The sequence below is a fragment of the Mobula hypostoma genome, chromosome 2, assembly GCF_963921235.1.
Source record: "Mobula hypostoma chromosome 2, sMobHyp1.1, whole genome shotgun sequence".
Classification (NCBI taxonomy): Eukaryota; Metazoa; Chordata; class Chondrichthyes; order Myliobatiformes; family Myliobatidae; genus Mobula; species Mobula hypostoma.
Genome location: NC_086098.1, coordinates 198,176,292 through 198,197,571, shown reverse-complemented (window position 1 = coordinate 198,197,571; position 21,280 = coordinate 198,176,292). Strand labels below are relative to the sequence as shown.

Genomic DNA, 21,280 nt, shown 5'->3' with positions numbered 1-21,280 from the left:
ATGAATAAGCCACAGTTGTCACCAACTTCATCGAGACCTGTGTGGATGAGTGTGTGTCTTTGAGAACATACTGGACATACCCAAGCTAAAAGCCATGGAAGAACTGGGAGATTCGTAGTCAGTTGAGGGCTAGATCTGTGGGATTCAGGACTGGTGATCCAGAACTATACAAGGAGTCCAGGTATGACCTATGGAAGGCCATCTTAAGAGCAAAAAAACAATTGTAATTGAGGTTAGAGACAGAATTGGATATAGGTCATCTCTGGTAGGGTTTGCAGGCCACTACTTCCTACAAAGTAAAACCTAATATTATGAATCGCTGTGGTGATTTACTCCCAGAGGAGCTCAATGCTTTTTATGCATGCTTTTAAAGGGAGAATAAAACTACACCTGTGAGAATACCTGCAGCACCTGTTGGCTCTGTTCTTGGAAGCCAACGTCAGAACATCTTTCAAGAAGGTGAACCCTTACAAAGTGTCAGGTCCTGATGGTGTACCTGGTAGGGCTCTGAAAACCTGTGCCAACCAATTGGCAGAAATGTTTAAGGACATCTTCAATCTCTCACTGTTGCCGTTAGAGGTTACCACCTGATTCAAAAGGGTGATAATCATACGAGTGCCCAGGAAGAGCAGTGTGTGCTGCTTCAATGACTGTCACCCGGTGACAATCACATCTACTCCTGTTTATTGATTACGACTCAGCGTTCAACACAATCATATCCTCTGTTCTAATCAACAAAACCTGGGTCTCTGTATCTCCATCTACAACTGGGTCCTTGACATCCTCACTGGGAAACCACAGTCTGTTCAGAATGGAAATAACATCCCCTCCTCATTGACAATCAACACTTGCGCACCTCAATGATGTGTGCTGAACCCACTGCTCTTCTCTCTCTACACCCATGACTGTGTGGCTAGGCACAGCTCAAATACCACCTATAAGTTTGCCGACAATACAACTACTGTTGGCAGAATTTCAGATGGTGACAATGAGGTGTATAGGAGTGAGTTAGATCAGCAACCCTACACGCAACATCAGTAAGGCCAAGGAGTTGATTGTGGACTTCAGGAAGGGGAAGTCGAGGGAACACACACCAGTCCTCGTCGAGGGATCAGCAGTGGAAAGGGTGAGAAGTTTCAAGGTCCTGGCTGAAGATATCTCTGAAGATCTATCCTGGGCCCAATATATTGATGCAATTACAAAGAAGGATTGACAGTGGCGATATTTCATTAGGAGCTTAAGGAAACTTGGTATGTCATGAAAGATACTCACAAATTTCTACAGATTGACCATGGAAAGCATTCTAACTGGCTGCATCACCATCTGATACGGAAGTGCCAATGCACAGGGTTGGAAAAAGCCACAGAAAGTTGTAAACTCAGCCAGCTCCATCATGGGCACTAATCTCCCCAGCATCAAGGACACTCTTCTCATTGCTACTGTCAAGGAGAAGGTACTGGAGACTGAAGACACCCACTCAACATTTCAGGAACAGATTCTTTCCCTCCAGCATCAGATTTCTGAATGAACAATAAATCCACAAACACCAATTCACTATTTTCCCCTCTCTTTTTGCACTACTCATTTATCTTTTTAAAACATATACAGTACTTTTTGTTATTTATAGTATTTTTACTGTCATGTATTGCACTGTACCACTGCTGCAAAGTGATTTTCATGACATATGCCAGTGATAATAAACCTGATTCTGATTCATTACTAAGCAACAATGAGTCTGAAAGATAGCTTTAGATTGAAACTCCTATATGAAAAGTTTTATTAACAGTGGTAACTTAATTCTTATTTTATTTTGTACTTAGAGATACAGCATGAAATAGGCCCTTCTGGCCTTCTGAGCTGTTCTACTCCAGCAACCCGTGATTTAAACCTAGCCTAATTTAACCAATATAGAGTACTGTGCAAAAGTCCTAGGTACCTTAAATATATAAAACCTAAGAATTTTGCACAGTACTGTATGTCACAGGGTAATCCACTATATCCTAATATTTTCCTCACAAAAGCCTCTGTGGAAATACAGCTAACCCTGGGTTACAAACACCCACAATATACATGAGCTCCCCTAATTTTATTAAATTCCACAGTGCTGACCAACAGTTCACAATTAGTAAAGATAGGCAGCAATCCCTTTGCCATAGTTGTTCTCAACACTGGTGCTCCTTGAGGCTGGATCCTCGGCACCCTACAACACTCTCTGTACACTCACAACTGCGTGGCTAGATTCTTCTGTAACTCCATCTGTAAGTTTGCAGATGATCACTGTTATGGACCTTAGGCCAAATAATGATGGGCCAGAGTACAGGAAGGATATAGAGAGCTCAGTGACAAGGTGTCATGACAACAACCTTTCCCTTAATGTCAGCAATACAAAAGAGATGGTTATTGACTTTGGGAAGCGGGTGGGGGGGGGGTGATGCACTTGCTCCTTATTACATCATTGGTGCTGGGGTCCAGTGGGTTGGGAGCTTCAAGTTTTTAGGAATGAATATCACCAAAGCATTTCTGGATCCAACTGAGTAGATGTCATGACCAATAAAGCTCACCAGCACCTCTGCTTCCTCAGGAGGCTGAAGGAATTTTGCATGTCTCTGCTGACCCTCACCAATATTTTATGAATGCACCATCGAAAAGTATTGTATCTGGATTCACCATGGTTCACTGAGGCAAGCTGCACCCATGAACATAAGAAACTGCTGTGAGTTGTAGACACATCACAGAAAGCAGTCTCCCCTCCGTGTACTTTTTCTACATTTCTTGCTGCCCAGGTAGAGTAGCCAGCATAAGACCTCACCCACCATGGATATTCTCTCTTCTTCCCTTTTCCATTGGATAACAGATGCAAAACCCTGAAAGCATCAGGCTCAAAAACAACTTCCATCCCACTGATATAAAAATGTTGGCTATTCTCTATTATGATAAAATAGACCCCCAAGCTCACAATTGACCCTATTATGATCTTGCACCTTATTGTCTACCTGTATTACACTCTCAACTTTTGAATTGTTTGGGTTACGAACAGTTTACGTGAGTGGAATCCTGTCATGACGTGGAGAGGACCTGTATCTATCCATTGTAACTTCTAAATTTTTCATTCCCTGGCTAGTTAATCTTCACAGATAGTTAGCCAGGTAACGTTGTAATATCAGATGTCTATTTTATAATCTTCCAATTTTTCTCAAAGCTATTTATCCATCTTCAACATTCATCAACAAAGCAACTGGTTGCCCCTTTCACAAATCTAGAATGTTGAATTGGAGGTGTTTTACCCAATTCCTGAGAGCACTTGTTTACATTATGCTTATGACTTGGAGTTCTCTATTTATAATAAAAAAAATCAATCTACTTTGTCAAATCTTTGTGACTTCAGTCATGACTTCAATCATCCTAATGCAATTAGAAAAGGTATCAACAATTGAAAGCAAAAGTCTTTGACGTTATCTTTCCACTGCCCTGCTAGGAAAATTATTCTTTCCTCACCACAACTAACTCGGAATGCCCTGTTGTAACCAGATTGTCTGCAAAGATTCCTTAATATTATTTTTAATAAGGCTTTTCCTACACAGTATCGGTTATCTAAACATTCTTGGCTTCTTCATTGCTCCTATCTTTTTATTTATACTAATTGGTCTACAACATGTAATCCTTTTGATATTTGTTTTCTTCTTCTACAGGGCTGTCATTGTAGCTCATGTTTGCTTGGGCGGGACTTTTTTCTGCCTTTTGTCATGGATGCCAACCTTCTTCCATGATTTATTTCCTGAATCTAAGGTATGTTGCCTCTACTCTGTGAATCTTTTTTTTTCTTTTTCCATCTTTTTATTAAGTTTCAAGATTAATAAACATAACAATAATAGTAATGATACATAGAGATTGGGATTACAATAATAACAGTTAACATGTACAAGCATAGATTCCAAGTAACAAATGTAGTTTAACCTCCCAATCTCATAGCAACCGACCATGAAAAAGATATTTTATAAAGAGAGGAAAAAGAAACCCCCTAAAACTTAAAAAAAAAACAAGTAAACTAAAAAAGAGAAATAAAGCTTGGGCTGTCATATTACATCAGTTAAAATTATTATTTGTCATTAACTCGGTTCCTCTATACATGAACAAAAAATTACTACAAAGGGTCAACTTGCATCATGTGAAAATATTGAATAAATGGCCTCCAAGTTTCTTCAAATTTAACCGAAGGATCCATTGTACCACTCCTAATTTTTTTCAAGTTTAGGCATGCTATCATTTGGGAAAACCATTGAAATGCAGTGGGAGGGATTAGAATCTTTCCATTTAAATAAAATTGATCTTCTGGCTATTAAGGTAACAAAAGCATTTAGATGACAAGCTGACAAGAATAAACAACTAGAGTCCATCACTGGTAGTCCAAAAACTGCAGTGATTGGATGAGGTTGTAAATCGATACACAGAACTACTGAAATAATATAAAAAATCTTTCCAATAGTTTTCTAGAAGAGGACAAGACCAGAACATATGTGTCAAGGAAGCTACGTCAGAATTACATCTATCACAAACAGTATTTATGTGGCAATAAAAACGAGCTAACTTAGCCTTAGGTATATGAGCTCTATGAACCACCTTAAATTGTAACAAGGCGTGTCTGGCACACACTGAGGAAGTATTGACTAATTGTAGAATTTTCTCCCAGTTCTCTGTAGATAAATATATTTGAAGTTCTCTTTCTCACTCGTTCTTAATTTTATCAGATGTACCTAAATGTATTTTCATAATCAGATCATAAATAATGGCTATTAAACTCTTCTGATATGTTTGCAAACCTAAAATGTATTTCTGTAACTTCAATTTGATGCAATTTCAGAAAGGTAGATAAAGTAGCGTTCAAAAAGTTTCTAATCTGTAAATATCTGAAAAAGTGTGATCTAGGCAAATATATTTATTAGACAACTGTTCAAAAGATATAAAACAATCATCCATAAATAAATCACAAAAACATGTTATTCTCTTTGTTTTCCATAGAAGAAACTTGATCAATTCTAGATGGTTGAAAGAAAAAATTAGATATAATAGAACTTGACTGGATAAATTTGTTCAATCCAAAGAATTTACAAAATTTAAACCATATTCATATTGTATGTTTAATTATTGGATTTATCATTTGTTTATTCAATTTAGTAAGTGCAAAGGGAAGCACAGCTCCTAGAATAGAAGTCAGCAAAATTCCTTGTACAGATTCCCGCTCGAGGTTCATCCATCGTGGACATTGAGTTTCATCCAATTCTTGTGTACAAAACGTTAAATATTCGGCAAAGCCAAACCACCTTTTTTTGATTTCTGTAAATATTTCTTACATAACCTGGGATTTCTATTCTGTCATATACAAACCCCATTTCCAGAAAAGTTGGGATATTTTCCAAAATGCAATAAAAACAAAAATCTGTGATATGTTAATTCACATGAACCTTTATTTAACTGACAAAAGTACAAAGAAAAGATTTTCAATAGTTTTACTAACCAACTTAATTGTATTTTGTAAACATACACAAATTTAGAATTTGATGGCTGCAACACACTCAACAAAAGTTGGGACAGAGGCATGTTTACCATTGTGTTACATCACCTTTCCTTTTAATAACACTTTTTAATTGTTTTGGAACTGAGGATACTAATTGTAGTAGATTTGCAATTGGAAATTTTGTCCATTCTTTCTTGATATAAGACTTCAGCTGCTCAACAGTCCGTGGTCTCCGTTGTCCGATTCACTTCTTCATGATGCGCCATACATTTTCAATAGGAGATAGATCTGGACTGGCAGCAGGCCAGTCCAGCGCACGCACTGTGTGTCTACAAAGCCACGCTGTTGTAGCCCGTGCAGAATGTGGTCTGGCATTGTTCTGAAATAAGCATGGACGTCCCGGGAAGAGGCATCACCTTGATGGCAACATATGTCTCTCTAAAATCCTAATATATGCCTCAGAGTCAATGGTACCTTCACATACATGCAACTTGCCCATGCCGTGGGCACTGATGCACCCCCATACCATCACAGATGCTGGCTTTTGCACCTTTTGCTGATAACGATCTGGATGGTCGTTTTCATCTTTGGCACAGAGAACTCGACGCCCGTTTTTTCCGAAAACTAGCTGCAATGTGGACTCATCTGACCACAGCACACGGTTCCACAGTCTTTCGGTCCATCTGAGATGAGCTCGGGCCCAGAGAACTCACCGGCGTTTCTGCATAGAGTTGATGTATGGCTTCCTCCTTGCGTAATACAGTTTCAAGTTGCATTTCTGGTTGCAGCGACAGACTGTGTTGAGTGACAATGGTTTTCCGAAGTACTCCCGAGCCTAGGTGGCTATAATTGTCGCAGTAGCATGACAGTTTCTTAGGCAGTGCCGCCTGAGGGCTCGAAGATCACACGCATTCAACAGTGGTTTCCGACCTTGCCCTTTACGCACTGAGATGTCTCTGAATTCTCTGAATCTTTTCACAATATTATGTACTGTAGATGTTGAAAGACCTAAATTCTCTGCAATCTTGCATTGAGAAATGTCCCTTTTGAACTGACCAACAATTCACTCACAAATTTTGGCACAAAGGGGTGAGCCACAACCCATCCTTGCTTGCAAAGACTGAGCCTTTGATGGACGCTACTTTTATACCCAGTCATGATACCTCACCTGCTACCAATTAGCCTGCTTAATGTGGAGTCTTCCAAACCGGTGTTACTTGAATATTCTTTGCACTTTTCAATCTTATTTTAATTCTGTCCCAACTTTTGTTGAGTGTTGCAGCCATCAAATTCTAAATTTGTGTATGTTTACAAAATACAATTAAATTGTTCAGTAAAACTATTGAAAATGTTTTTGTACTTTTGTCAGTTAAATAAAGGTTCATGTGAATTAACATATCACAGATTTTTGTTTTTATTGCATTTTGGAAAATATCTCAACTTTTCTAGAAATGGGGTTTGTATATGAAGAAATTTTAGAATCCATAGTATCAAAAAAAGATTTAGGGATAAAAATTGATACAGCCTGAAATAGATACAGAAATTTAGGTGAAATAATAATCTTAATAGTATTAATTTTACCAATCAAAGATAAGGACAATTGGGACCATTTAGTAAACAGTTGTTTAACATGATCAATTAAGGATAAAAAATTAGCTTTAAATAGATCCTTATGTTTCTTAGCAATTTTAACACCCAAATAAGTAAAATAATCAGTAACTAATCTAAATGGTGGTTGTCTATAAATTGGAACTTGCATATTTAATGAGAAAAGCAAACTCTGTGAATCTTAATCAAGTACTTTATGAAATACCATTCATATTTATGTTAGCAAAATCTTTTCAGAACTCTTGTGTATCCATCTGGCAACAAATAAGGCTCTCAGTGACAGTAAGGTCTTCAAGATGCAATTTTTGAATGAATATCTAAGCAAAACCAAATGTTGTGTTTCTATTGAATGACATATGTCAACTCTAAATCCGAGGCATGGTGATTTGATTCCATTCTGAATTATGACATCAAAAGGTAGTGGTCACTAGAGCCTTGGCAGCTGCCCCACAGAGAGGGTAAAACCCTGGGTTGCTCTTGGGAAGCGCTTTAGTGGATTTATAGTGGCAAAAGCGATGATTTGACTCAGTTGGAGAATATTAGACAGTTTGTAGAAAATGATAGTGAAACCAAGAGCAAAACAGAAAGGCATCAATGAATACAGACGTGTGCACGACCTAAAACTCTCACTCATTTAAATAAAAATATTAATCTTTCAAGAGAGGCACAAGAGGCTGCAGATGTTAGAATTTAGGACAATTAACAATCTACTGGAGGTACTAATTGGGTCAAATAACATCCAGGGGACAGAGGTATTTGTCAAAATTTAGTGTTTTGGATATTGAAGGAAAGCGATCAGCCATGATTTTACCAAGTAATGTAATAAGCATGAGGGACGAAATAGCCTACTCTTGTTTCTATATTTATAAACTTTCCCATGTGATATTATCTACATGGCATTAGATGCATCCTTTGTGCATGAGGGTAAAAACATTTCTTATAGTGTGCATTAAATTTCCAATGTACATCACCAATTGTCGAGGCTTCATCAGGAAAATTATCCCTGACCGTGCAGTAGAGATTTTCAGCTGCCAGATGCCTAATTAAGTATGTTTGGAATACGTTAGATTTCTTTTTGATCCCGAGATGAACATTAATTTTATATAGTCTTTCCACTTATTTTACAATTGATAAAGAGAATATATTATAAACAGTTGAGCTGGTGACAGTTTTACTTCAATAAATATTCTGAATATTCTTATAGTTAAGACTCCAACTAAGTTTTGTGAGTTTAATTTGAAGAAGGATAGGAATTTGAAGGATTTGCATGCTAAGAGTTGTCTTTCTTTTCTTTCATATAGGGTTGGGTTTTTAATGTAGTCCCATGGGCTGTTGCCATTCCTTTTTCCTTGTTTGGTGGCTTTCTGACTGATCATCTGATCAAACTTGGTGAGGAATGAGTTTACATTGATTTATAGTACTGTTTAAAACAACGAAGTGTAAAAGAAAGCCGTCGTCTTCAATTGCAGAAAACTGAAAGACCATACATATGAATTCTCATGGCATATTAGAATTGTAGGATGTGATCTTCCAATTGGATATAAAAATAATCCGCAGGCTTAATTTTAAATCAGTGTATTTAATTCCACAGCATCTTGATAGATGCAGCTAATTTCAAAATCATTGGATAATGTGTCTTTGGTAGCAGAGGTTAACTGTATAGACCTGTGATTGTAAAGTACTGTGGTTTTAAATTATTTATCTCCTAATAACTTTCCCATCTGACAGTGCCAGTAATCTCACATCACAAGTCTGAACCTGAACTTGCTAGCTACTCTTTCACTCTGCTCCTTAGCCACAGTACCTGTCCTCTCTGACACACCACCTCAGGCTGTGCACAATATCACCAGTAAAATTGTAATTTGGATCATTGCAGACAATATACCTTTCTTCACTTCTGAAGTGATTTGACAAGAGGGTGCAATTAGATACAAAACAAGGATTGCAAAATGTCACTTCTGTTGTATTTTGAAAATTCTCTTTGTTTCAAATTATTAATATGTATTTTAATAAAATGCAAGCATTTTAAATCACCCTATATTGCTTATTTCAAAAGCACAATTTGATAGGCAGGTTTTGTTACTTATTATTTTAATAAATAATTATGATTCATTCTAACTTACCTTGGAAAGATGATAAAATGACTGTGTGTAAATCATTTTGTAGCTTCCTTAATTAACTACATTTGCAAATGTTGGAATTGCTTATGGCAATGTTTGTTTCTGAAATGCTTCAAGTTATTGGGAATACAAATCACTGAATAAAAATACAACATTGCAAGTACAAAAAATCTGAAGTGAAAAATCAGAAGAAAACAAGTTGTAATTTAATCCCTTGTTAATGTTAGCTAAACAAGTACTTTGGACTAACAAATCATCTGTGCAATTGAGAAATTTGTACAATAATTTGTCAATACTGATGCTTTAGTATTTCCTTTTGTTATATTTTTCAGGGTTTGACACCGCTAAGGTGCGTAAATTAATGCAGGTATGATGACTGAAAACTTTTACAGTAAGTAATTTTGCAAAGAGTTCAGCTGCACAAGAGAATAGAAGTAAAAGTAACTTGTTTCTTTTTGTGTAGGTGATGGCCATGGGATTATCCAGTGTCTTTACCAAATTATTGAGTTACTCAGGCAACTATTACCAAGCCTTAATATTCTTGTCTGCTAGTTTAGGACTTCAGACCTTCAGTCACAGGTAAGCTGAGATTTGTTGTGTTAGATTTGCAGGTCTTGAGTTGCCTATTATAGTATATATTCAGTTTTTGTAAAAAATACTTTAAAGCTTCTGAAGTTCTAATAAGGCTGTGCATAAATATATTACCCCATCTTTTGTATATCAACTTGTATTCACAGAAAAGTTAAAATCTTAAATTGTTTTTCTAAGTTTGAAATGTTGACCAAATAAAACATTCTATGAAATTCTGTTGCAAGCTGTATTTATCTAATCTGTTTTAGTATTGTACAGAAGTAATACTTATTCCAGATAAAAGTTAAACAATTTTCCTTCTGATTGTTTTAATAGTGGTGTCTCTGTAAATGTTCAAGATTTGGCACCGTCATGTGCAGGCTCTCTATTTGGTAAGTAGTGAGTAGAAATGTATTTTCACAGGCAAAATAAATTCTTTATTACGCAAGAAGGTTGGTAGAAATGCAAGAGTTTACGTACAACTATTATCAACAAATGATAAAGTACCTAAGCTTGATAGCTTGACTTACCAGAGGAAGTGGTAGAGGCAGGTACAATTACAACATTTAAAAGATATTTAGACAGGTACATGGATAGGAAAGGTTTAGAACAGTGTTTCCCAAACTCTTTTAACCCAATGCCCCCCCCCCCCAAAGTACCTTCATACTTGCCAATGCCCCTCTTAGGCACAATATACTTTTTGGCGTCCCCATAGTATTAAGACATGTCTACCATATTCTAACATGAGAAAAATGGTACTGCTTTAAATTTTTATTTGTTTTTAAACTGAGCTTACACTGTACCTGTGCTCTATACAGCAGCTTTAATATCGATGTGATCGTTGAGCTTGATGGTTTTTAGCAAGAGTTGAAATGTCTGTTCAAGTTGTGACAGCAAAAGCTTTAAGTCCCCACACATAACAATGTCCAAGTGGCTTCTGTTTTTTGTGAGTATGTGGTTCACTGCAGTGAAGCCTCATTCAACAAGGTAGGAGGATGGAAATGCGAAGAAGAGCAGTTTGGCTCATTTCCAAAGATCAGGAAAGTTTGTGTGACAATGTAGCCACATACCACAAAAGCCAACATTTTTGAAAAGCATTGTTGCTTCACCACTGAATTTCGATAATTTCTTCTTGTTCTTCCACCCTGCAAAGAAATGGGTTAATTACCCAGTCTAGAATTTCCAGATCATTCACACCATTGAATTGATTCTGAAAATCCTTCTTCAGTGACTGCAGGTGTAAGCAATACTCTTACAGATCACCATCTGTGAAAGAGAGTGTCATACTTTCCATGCAGAAGAACTTTGAGAACATTCTTCTGCCAATGTTTTGCTTATATATTTCTAATTTTCCAATAAAAGTGGACACTGCATATTTTGCCTGGATTAAATTGAAATTCTCACCCTGCAGATTCATATTTAGAATGTTCATTTTGCCATTCGGATCGGCTAGGTATGCCATATCTCCACATAGGGGTTCAAACGTGTTTCCCAAACTCATGTCGATTTTGAGCAATAATTCAACCACAGTTTCATAAAGATCAAAGAAATGTTTTAAACAGCAGCCTTTTGACAGCAATGCACTTTAGTGAGAAGAAGCAAGTGTTCAAACTCTTCACCGTTATCTTGGCATAACTGGAGAAATATTCTGCTAATTAATGGATGAGGTTTAATTTTGTTGATACCAGATATTACAAGATTCATGCTTGAAAAAAGTCACTGGCTAAAGCTTTTGACTGCATGATGTTGACGATGAATTAAGCAATGGATTGTAAACAGACCTGGAATTTCTGTTTTCATAAATGCCACTAAACCAGCGTGGCAACCTATCATATATGATGCCTGTTGTACAAGAAATCATGTTCCTAATCGGAATACATTTATCCTCAAATTATGTTTTGAGCTTATCATAGATTGATTCTCCATGATATTTGTTTTTAATGTTTTACAAAAAAAACTCTGCATAAACTTTTCCATTTTCGATAAAGCTTACATATGCCATGAGCAATGCCTCATGGTCTTGAACAGTTGACTCATCCAGTTATATCACAAATTCAGTTTTTGTAGCTCTCTGCATAGTTGATACTCAATGTCTTCACTCATTTCATCATTACGACGAGCTATAGAGTTATTACTCAGAGGAATTGATTTTAAAATACTGGTATCCATTTTGAGAACAGTGGTGAGCACCTCTAATGCAGCAGGTAAGATTAATCTTTCAACAATTGTATGAGATTTTCCACACTTTGCTGTCATTTTGGAAATGTTATAAGAAGTAATGAGACCACTATCAAAGTCATTTTGAGCTTTCTTAGCAAATGACTGAAGTGTGCAATGCTTTTCAAATGCTTCTTCCATCTTCTGGAACTGAGTAATACCATAAGTACCCTTTTCAGGGTGTTTTTACAGAGGTGTTCCTACATTCTTGAAGGTTTCATGGCTTCATTAGACAGTACCATATTACAAATAAGATACATGTGGCATTGCTGATCTGATGGAAATGGAATAAAACATCTCAGGGTTGTGTGTGGTGGTATGTATGTACACCGATAATAAATTTTACCTTGAAGTTTAAAACCATACTCCAGGTATGTGACATTGTATTGATGTTACTTTCTGTAGTTTCTGTTTCTTAGCAGGATTGGAATTTGAGGCTTCACTGCCTTCAGACTCAGAGTAGGCACCATACGTATTTATCCATCATTAACAGGGAATCACTGGTTTCGAAGGATCTGGGCCAAACACAGACAAACGGGACCACCTCAGCATCAGCATGCGTGTGTTGGCTGAAGGGCTTGACTGTGTGCTGTACGTCTGTAACTATGGTGAGGCTGATCCTGCAGCCTGTATTGCAAATGCATTGCTTTATTTGCCTCGGACAGCTGGTTTGGATCCAGACTGTGAACTATTGAAAGAAATTTTGGGTGGTGAGCTTGCATTCAGTCACACTGACACAAAAGTGTTGTAGACAGATGCACTGCATCACTTCGTTCAGACACAATACAAGAATCCGATTGCCTGCATCTGGTAGTGGAATCTTTCAAAGCAACAACAGCCATTCTTTTAACACCTTTTAATAATACAGAAGCCGTACCAAGCCATTCACAGGAGTGTTGTCAACCAAAATAAAGGGCATTTAACATCTTTCTTTCTCCACCAGGTGAACTTGGTTCTGGAGTTTTGCCTTCTGTTGGCACCAAAACTCAATGTGTCCAGCTTGGACATTTCTTCAATCCAGTTTATACTCCTGTACAGTGTAAAACCTTTACAGATACCAAATGGTGGTAATACTGATGTGAAATTATTTAAATTACATCTTATATGGCAGTCTCCAACGCGTACCTGAAATTATGATCTTTTACTAATATTGTGATTTCCTGTTGGAGTCATAGAAAAATACAGGCCCTTCAGCTCATCTGGTCTGTACCAAACCATTTAGCTGCCTACTCCTATCGATCTGCACCAGGACCATCCGTGTAGTTATCCAAGCTTCTCTTAAACACCGAGATCGAGCTCATGAGTTTCCCCTCATGTTCTCCTTAAACTTATCATCTTTCATCCCTAACCCATGGCCTCTTTTTGTAGTCCCACCCAACCTCAGTGGAAAACCCTCCTTGCATTTACTCTATCTATACCCCTAATAATTTTTTAATATCAAATCTCCCTTCAATCTTCTACGTTCTAAGGAATAAAGTCCTAACCTATTCAATCTTTCTTTATAATTCAGGTTCTTCAGTTCCGACAACATCTTTGTAAAATTTCTCTGTACTTTTTTAACCTTACTTGCATCTTTCCAGTGGGTAGGTGACCAAAACTGCACACAATACTCCAAATTAGACCTCACCAACGTCTTATACAACATCAACATGACATCCCATCTACTGTACTCAGTACCTTAATTTATTAAGGTCAATGTGCCAAAAGCTTTCTCTATGACCCTATTTGCCTTCCTCCTGAATGAGCAAAATGATTGCAAAGTAGTTAGTTAATTAGTGAATCATTGTTGATTGCACTTCTCAAGAAATAAGTTCAATAATGTGAATTTTTGTTTTTTCTATTACTTAGGTATTATGAACACTGGTGGAGCCTTGTTTGGTTAGTATGAAATTTTATTTTGCAGTTTGCTGAACAAAGCATGCTTCACATGAACTCAGTATTTCTGTGTGAAACTACTTAACATGTTTTTTTTTCTGCTCAGTTTAAAAGAAACATTCTAAGTAGCAAATATATTCAAACAAGAGATGTAATATGTATTATCTTGATGGATTTTTAAAAAAATTCCCCTTAGATGCTATTTTTCATTCCTTCTCATATGTATGACTCCTTCTCTGGTCACTTGTGAGCAGTAGGTATTTCTCATAACTTGCACTAACTATTTCCACGGAACTTTCCACGGAATAGGTGCAGCTGCTTAATTGGGCCAAAATGTACTGGTCCCGATGTTGTCCCAATTAACTATAATCCACTGTAGCTAAAAAGGATTGAAAAAGGAAAACTACCATTTAGCTGAGTAACAAATTATGTATTTCAATGAAACAGAACAAATTACAATACTATCAATACTACTACAGTACTATAAAACTGCATTAGTTCCTAATAGTTCTTGACAGAAATTTATCCAATGTATGCTACCATGTTCTTTTGGTTGACCATATGTTCTTGCAGTCTGTTGTCACCTGTACAATCTTCTATGTGGTGGTATGCTGGGGCAATGGCATCAACACAGGTGATGCCAACAGGCTCAATTAACTGATTAGAAAGGCTGGCTCTGTTATAGGAGGCAAACTGGACACACTAGAACAAAGGACCCTACAGAAAATCCTGACAATTCTGCACGATGTTTCTCACCTTCTGCATGTCACCTTGGCTGAACAGAGGAGCACCTTTAGCAAAAGACTAAGGCAACCGAGCTGCTCCAAAGAGTGCTATATGAGGTCATTCTTATCCTCGGCTATTCGGCTCTATAATGAGTCAGCCTGTAGTCAGGGAAGTGATGACCCCCTCCTTTTAGACTGTTTGAGGCAAATTATTTTTTATTCTTTCTTACTTATCTTCCAATGTTTGTATATTTGTATATCTATGCACTTGTAATGCTACTGTGACACTGTAATTTCCTTTGATATCAATAAAGTATCTATCTATCTATCTAAATGAACACAATCTTACATGGACCGACTTCCTACAATTCTTTCAATAATTGTATCATCCAAATCTTCGTTTTCATTATAATATTCAAGACACATTTCACGTCACATGCCGGTGTTAATGAACCTGATTCTGATTCTGACTCCAAATGCTGATACTTTCAAATTCTTCATAGTTCCAAACTTGTTAAAGTAGGAAAATTGTTTCATTTTCACTGCTGGCTGTTTCTGGTATCACCAAGCCTGAATGATTGAAACCATGGTGAGCAAAACAGTTCTGAATTATTTTACTGCATGTCTCTCACTAACATCAGTGACAAAATCACTGCTTTTTGAATGCAACACACACAACTGATGCTACTTAAAAACTGCTCACTCTCAGCACAGTGTAGTGTCTCACTGTCACACAATTGCACATGACTAAGGCTAGTTATAAACTGTTCAGCAACACTCTCCTGTCCCGATTACATGGCAAAGTGTCCCAAATAAATGAAGGGAATATCATCAACTTTCTCGATCAATTTTTGTTCTTTTTTCTTTGATTTTTGTTCTTTAACAGTTTCCACAAACAGCTGCCCCGATTAATGATGGCCCAATTAACTGTGTATTAATGATCTGGAGGAGAGGATAGGGGGCAAAGAATCAAAGTTTGGCAATTATGGTAAAATAGGTGGAAGAGTATGGTATGGCAAAGACATTTTGATTCTCCATCAGAATATAGATAGAGTGAGTGGGAAAGTGTGGGACTGTACACTTCAGAAGGAGGAATTAAATAGCAGACTATAAACTAAATGGAAAGAGATTTGAAATGAGTGAAGTACAGACATGTTTTTCTCACATCTCACAAGCAGTTGTAGCAAAGCATTAGGAAAGCAATTGGCATTTTTGCCTTAATTTGGGATCTCTTATGCCAATTATACAAGATAGATATGGGGATTAAAATGTAACTAAAGAAGTTAGTTCAGTACCCTTTGTTTAGAAGCATGAGGGGTAATCTTTTTGAAATAGTTAAGATTCTAAGTGGGGAGCATAATAGGACAAATATTGAAACTTTTTCACTATTGGAGGAGATTTGAACGAGGAACCACAGTTACAAGATAAGGGGGCAATTATCTGTAACTGAGGTGCATAAGAATTTCTTCACACAGTGTTGAATTTATAGAATTTTATATTACGAGAGGGTGGTGGAGGCTAGATTACTGGAGCAATTTAAAAAGTAAGTGAACAAGTTTGTTTTGAGAAATCAACAAATGGAGAGCTGTGGCAATCTGTCAAGAAGAAGAGGTAAGCCCTGGGGTAGATTAACTGTTATTATTTTGACAAGGTTTAAGATTTAGCTTTATTTGTCACATGTATATCAAAACATAGAGTGAAATGTGTTGTTTGTGTCAACGAGCAGCAGCACACAAGTGTCATCATACTTCGGCAGCCAACATAGCACGCTCACAACTCACTAACCCTAACCCTAACCGCACATCTTTGGAATGTGGGAGGAAAGCAGAGCACTGGGAGGAAACCCACAGTCACAGGAAGAATCTACATTCTCCTTACAGACAGTGGTGGGAATTGAACCCAGACTGGTGGTCTCTGGTGCTTACCACTACACTACCATGCTGCCCCCCCTCACCCGATAATGATGAAGCAGTCTTGGGAATCCAGGAAACTACCTCCGGCTTCTATTTTCTTTTCACGTTGATGATGAATCTTGTAAGAGTGCATCATCCTATTGATGCAAAGAATGTAGAGCAAACTGTTAAAGAGTCTTGGATTGAGTGGGTGACAGTGTACTTTGACAGACCTAAGGAGTGTTAATTTTACTTTCCTTCTTTGCAGGCGTTGCTTTTGTGTACCTTGCAGGTTACATCGTAGAGACTTCAGGATCTTGGCCGTCTGTGTTCACTGTCATCAGTGTCGTGAATACATTTGGCCTTTCCATCTTTCTCTGGTTTGGTCAGGCAACACGGGTAGACATTTAAACAATGACTTCAAATAAAATTGAAATCCAAAGTAATGAACAAACTGTCTTCAAGGGAACAATGGAAGAAAGTACTTTTAAGATGTTCATTTTCTAATTATTGTATACTCAGAAATGATGACCAGTTAATCCTATCATTATAATCCATTGTTTATAAAAAAAAGTTGCTGCTGAAATGCTACTTTGACTGAAAAGCAGTGCTTCATTTGCACAGAACTGTTTACGCTTTTTTAGTGATTTTATTTTGTTAGACAGGTTTTTACATGAATATTTATCTGAATGTAAGAATATAAATGTATGACAAAAATAAAATGACTTTTCAGTAAGTTAAGATACATATCATGCTTTCTAAAAGGGTAAAAGAGGATTCCAACTTTTAGGGAATCAAGGTTCAGTTTGAGAAAAGGATAGCAGGTCTAACCTTTACCCTTTTCACTTTATCAGCTGTTTTTTCATTGACCAAAGACTTGCTCTGTGCATTTTTTTCTCACTTAGCATATAACATTTAATCCAATATTAGAACAAGAGTTTACTAGGAAGATAGATATCTTAATGTTCAGTTCTCTCTAATAATAGCAGCACAGCCACTATTTCATTGTTTATCTTTTTAATCTTGTTTGCTTGGTTTTACAGCTCAGACAAAATTTGTAAGCACAATGTCCAAAGTCTAATTATGTAGTTTATTTTCATTGAGGGCCTCTACATTGCTGCATATTTTCATGCAATGTGTTACACGTGTGTATATCAGTTTATTAGTTCTGATGTTAAGAATGACTGGCTTAAACTAAGCTGCATTCAAATATTCAGCCAAATTTTTCCTGGCCTTTTTGCATGTGGTATGTTGACACTGCAAGCTTACAACTACAGTGGAATCCAATGTATTTATTGTTTGTTGAGGTATATGAGCGGTACATTGTTGTAAGCTTCTGCATCAGTTTTGTGAAGTGCAACACTTTCAAGCAATGTCCAGCTATTTGGACTAATTTTGCCATGCATTATCTTTCTGCTTCTATATTGTGAGTTACAAACACAAACATTGAGATGTTACGTTTAAATATCATTAAATCACTTAATGAATTACTGCATAAAATTAATTAGTTTAAATGAGTAAAACATATTCATAATTTCTATATTCAGAATCTAAAATATTTAATATTTAACATAAATGTATTATTCAACTTAAAAATTGCCTTGCAATTATAAGATGTTTAAATATTGATGCTTGCTTTCAAAAACATAACGTATGCAAAATGAAAAAAACTCCCTTTGAGCTGAGTTGAAAAACTGAACCATCTTTATAGCAATAAATTTTGTATTTAATTATTTTTGGTGTGTGCAACACTCTCATTCCATTGAAGTGTATATTAACATTTACAAGTGTAGCTGTTGTTTAATTCAGATGGACATATCTATTATTTACAGACATGAAATATGTTTCGCCTTTGAAAATTGGATTTGAATCTCATTTGAAACCCTAAAAATTAGATAAATATTTAAATAATAGTAATGCAATGCTAAAATGCAGCTCAGAAACATCCATAACACCATTAGGCATAGGAGCAGAATTAGGCCATTCAGCCCATTGAGTCTGTTCCACTATTCCTTCATGGCTGATTTATTATCCTCCTCAATCCCATTCTCCGGTCTCCCTGTAACCTTTTTCATCTTTATTAATCAAGAATCTATCAACTTCTGCTTTAAGTATACCCATCTTGAATCAATGGGAAAGTATGTAATATCCAATTGTAAACAACTTTTCAAAGACTGAGTGGAGTAAAACACTCACCTGTAAACTATACATAGACGATAAATCTATCCTTGTCTGGTATGAGAATGCTGGGATATTTGCTGATAGTTGCATCAACATCAAATATGAAATAACAGCCGGAAGTAAACTTCCAGGCATCTGTTCTCACGGACCCTGCACAAAAGTGTTATGTCACAAAATATACTATAATGGTGTTGTCATATGTATTGTAACATACCAGATAGGGATTGATTTCACATTTTGTCTTAAATCATTTTATTTTAGCAAACTTGTAAACTACTGAATGCTTACCTGTTCCATTTCAATTTTTCTTTCAAACTTGCAAACTTTAGTTCTTATTAAGCTAAGAAATGCCATTTTGATGTCTTAATATCCTTCCTAAAATGGGGAGGACATAGGTATCCAATTGTAGTTGATGAATATTTTGTGCAAATTCAACATTTTCTTGAGTTGTAAGCACTATTCATATCCATTTACCTGCTCTGTCTTTTCAACTTGATCCTGAATCTTTAAACAGACTTTGTAGCAGCTCTCTTTGATCTCTTTCTTCAGTCAGAATTTAACGTATTTCTTTTATTTACCTTCTCCCAAAATCAACATCAGTTTTCTGCACCTAACACTGATACTCAAGCAGAGGAATCACCAATTATATTGAATTTTCAATGCTCCATAATGCAAACAAAAAAAAACTCTTGGTATCAAAGAGACTAAGGCCAGAAGCATATAGGTGCTGCTGAGGGTCTGAAAGTATTGTTATAAAAAGGCAGCGTTAATCTGGAGGATTTTCAGCTCATTCATTTTAATATTAGACAAGGACTTAAAGTATTACAAATACCCTTGGATCACTGAGCGTGACAACAAGGTGAATCTATGAGAAAGGTATGTTCCTGTTAGAAGGAAGGACAGCAATAGAAAGAAAGGAGAACCTTGGATGTCCAGAGAGGTGATGAATTTAGTCAAGAAGAGAAGGGAAAAGTTATGTAAAGCTTTGGATTTGGCATCAAATAGAGCACATGAGGGATATAAAGAAACCAGTAAAGAACGAAAGAAGTGAATTAGGAAAGCCTTGGCAAGTTGGATTAAGGTGAATTCCAATGCACTCTATACATATGTCAAGAGCAAGAGGTTAACTGGGGAGAGGGTGGGTCTACTCAGGAATAAAGAGTGGAACATTTGCTTGGATGCAGAGAATGTGAGTGAGGTCCTTAATGAGTATTTTACTTCCGTATTTTCCAAGGAAAAGGACGTGAAAGATCAGGAGACCAGTGCTGAGTGCATAAATATGTTAGGTCATTTAGAGGTCAAGGACGAAGACATGTTGGGTCTCGTAATGAGTATTAAGGTAGATGTTCCCAGGGTCTTAAGGGATTTATTTCAAGTTATTGAGGGAGGCAAACAATGAGATTGCAGGGGGCTTGACCAGTATCTTTGTGCCCTTTCTAGGCACAGGCGAAGTCCCCGAGGACAGACGAGGAGCTGATGTTGTATCTCTATTTAAGAAGGGAAGAAGGGACAATCCTGGAAACTATATGCTGGTTAGTCTTACATTAATTGTAAGGAAATTGCTGGAGAAAATTCTTAGGGATAGGATATATGTGCATTTGGGGATCCATAGCCTAATTCGGGAGAGCCAGCATGATTTTGTGTGGTGCAAGTCATGTCTTTCCAACTTGATTGCATTTTTTGACAAAATGATGAGAGAGATTGATGAGGGTGGAGCAGTGGATGTTGTTTACATGGGTTTTAGTAAGATATTTGACAGTGTCTCATGGAAGGTTAATCCAGAAGATTAGGATGCATGGGGTTTGCGATGAATTTGGCTTGCACAAAGAAGGCAGGGTAATGGTTGAAGGGACTTACTTGATCTGGAGGTGAGTAGTTAGTGGAGTTCTCCAGGGATCCGTGCTGGGACCTCTGCTGTTTGTGATGCATATGAATGACCTAGATGAAAATGTTAGCTGGGTGGGATCGTAAGTTTGCCAATGATACCAAGATTGGTGAGTTATGGATAGCGTAGAAGACTGGAAAAGAATACAGTGCGATTTAGATCAGTTGCAGATATGGACAGATGAATAGTATAGTATAGTCATACTTTATTGATCCCGGGCGAAATTGGTTTTTGTTACAGTTGCACCATAAATAATAAATAGTAATAGAACCATAAATAGTTAAATAGTAATGTGTAAATTATGCCAGTAAATTATGAAATAAGTCCAGGACCAGCCTATTGGCTCAGGGTGCCTGACCCTAAAAGGGAGGAGTTGTAAAGTTTGATGGCCACAGGCAGGAATGACTTCCGATGACGCTCTGTGCTGCATCTCGGTGGAATGAGTCTCTGGCTGAATGTACTTCTGTGCCCACCCAGTACATTATGTAGTGGATGGGAGACATTATCCAAGATGGCATGCAACTTAGCCAGCATCCTCTTTTCAGACACCACCGTGAGAGAGTCCAGTTCCATCCCCACAACATCACTGGCCTTACGAATGAGTTTGTTGATTCTGTTGGTGTCTGCTACCCTCAGCCTGCTGCCCCAGCACACAACAGCAAACATGATAGCACTGGCCACCACAGACTTGTAGA

At 37.0% G+C, this 21,280-nt stretch overlaps 1 protein-coding gene across 1 annotated transcript in view; it reads left to right on the top strand.

Annotated features, from left to right (window-relative positions):
* Positions 1 to 18,216, top strand: part of slc17a9b (solute carrier family 17 member 9b) — a 38,822-nt gene extending 20,606 nt beyond the window's left edge. Inside the window, exons 7-13 of the mRNA XM_063041363.1 lie at positions 3,690 to 3,786; positions 8,422 to 8,509; positions 9,573 to 9,607; positions 9,704 to 9,819; positions 10,147 to 10,202; positions 13,876 to 13,905; positions 16,788 to 18,216. Coding sequence (XP_062897433.1) covers positions 3,690 to 3,786; positions 8,422 to 8,509; positions 9,573 to 9,607; positions 9,704 to 9,819; positions 10,147 to 10,202; positions 13,876 to 13,905; positions 16,788 to 16,930 — 565 coding nt within the window. The 3' untranslated portion in view covers positions 16,931 to 18,216. The remainder of the gene's footprint in view (positions 1 to 3,689; positions 3,787 to 8,421; positions 8,510 to 9,572; positions 9,608 to 9,703; positions 9,820 to 10,146; positions 10,203 to 13,875; positions 13,906 to 16,787) is intronic.
* The last annotated feature ends 3,064 nt before the right edge of the window (positions 18,217 to 21,280 follow it).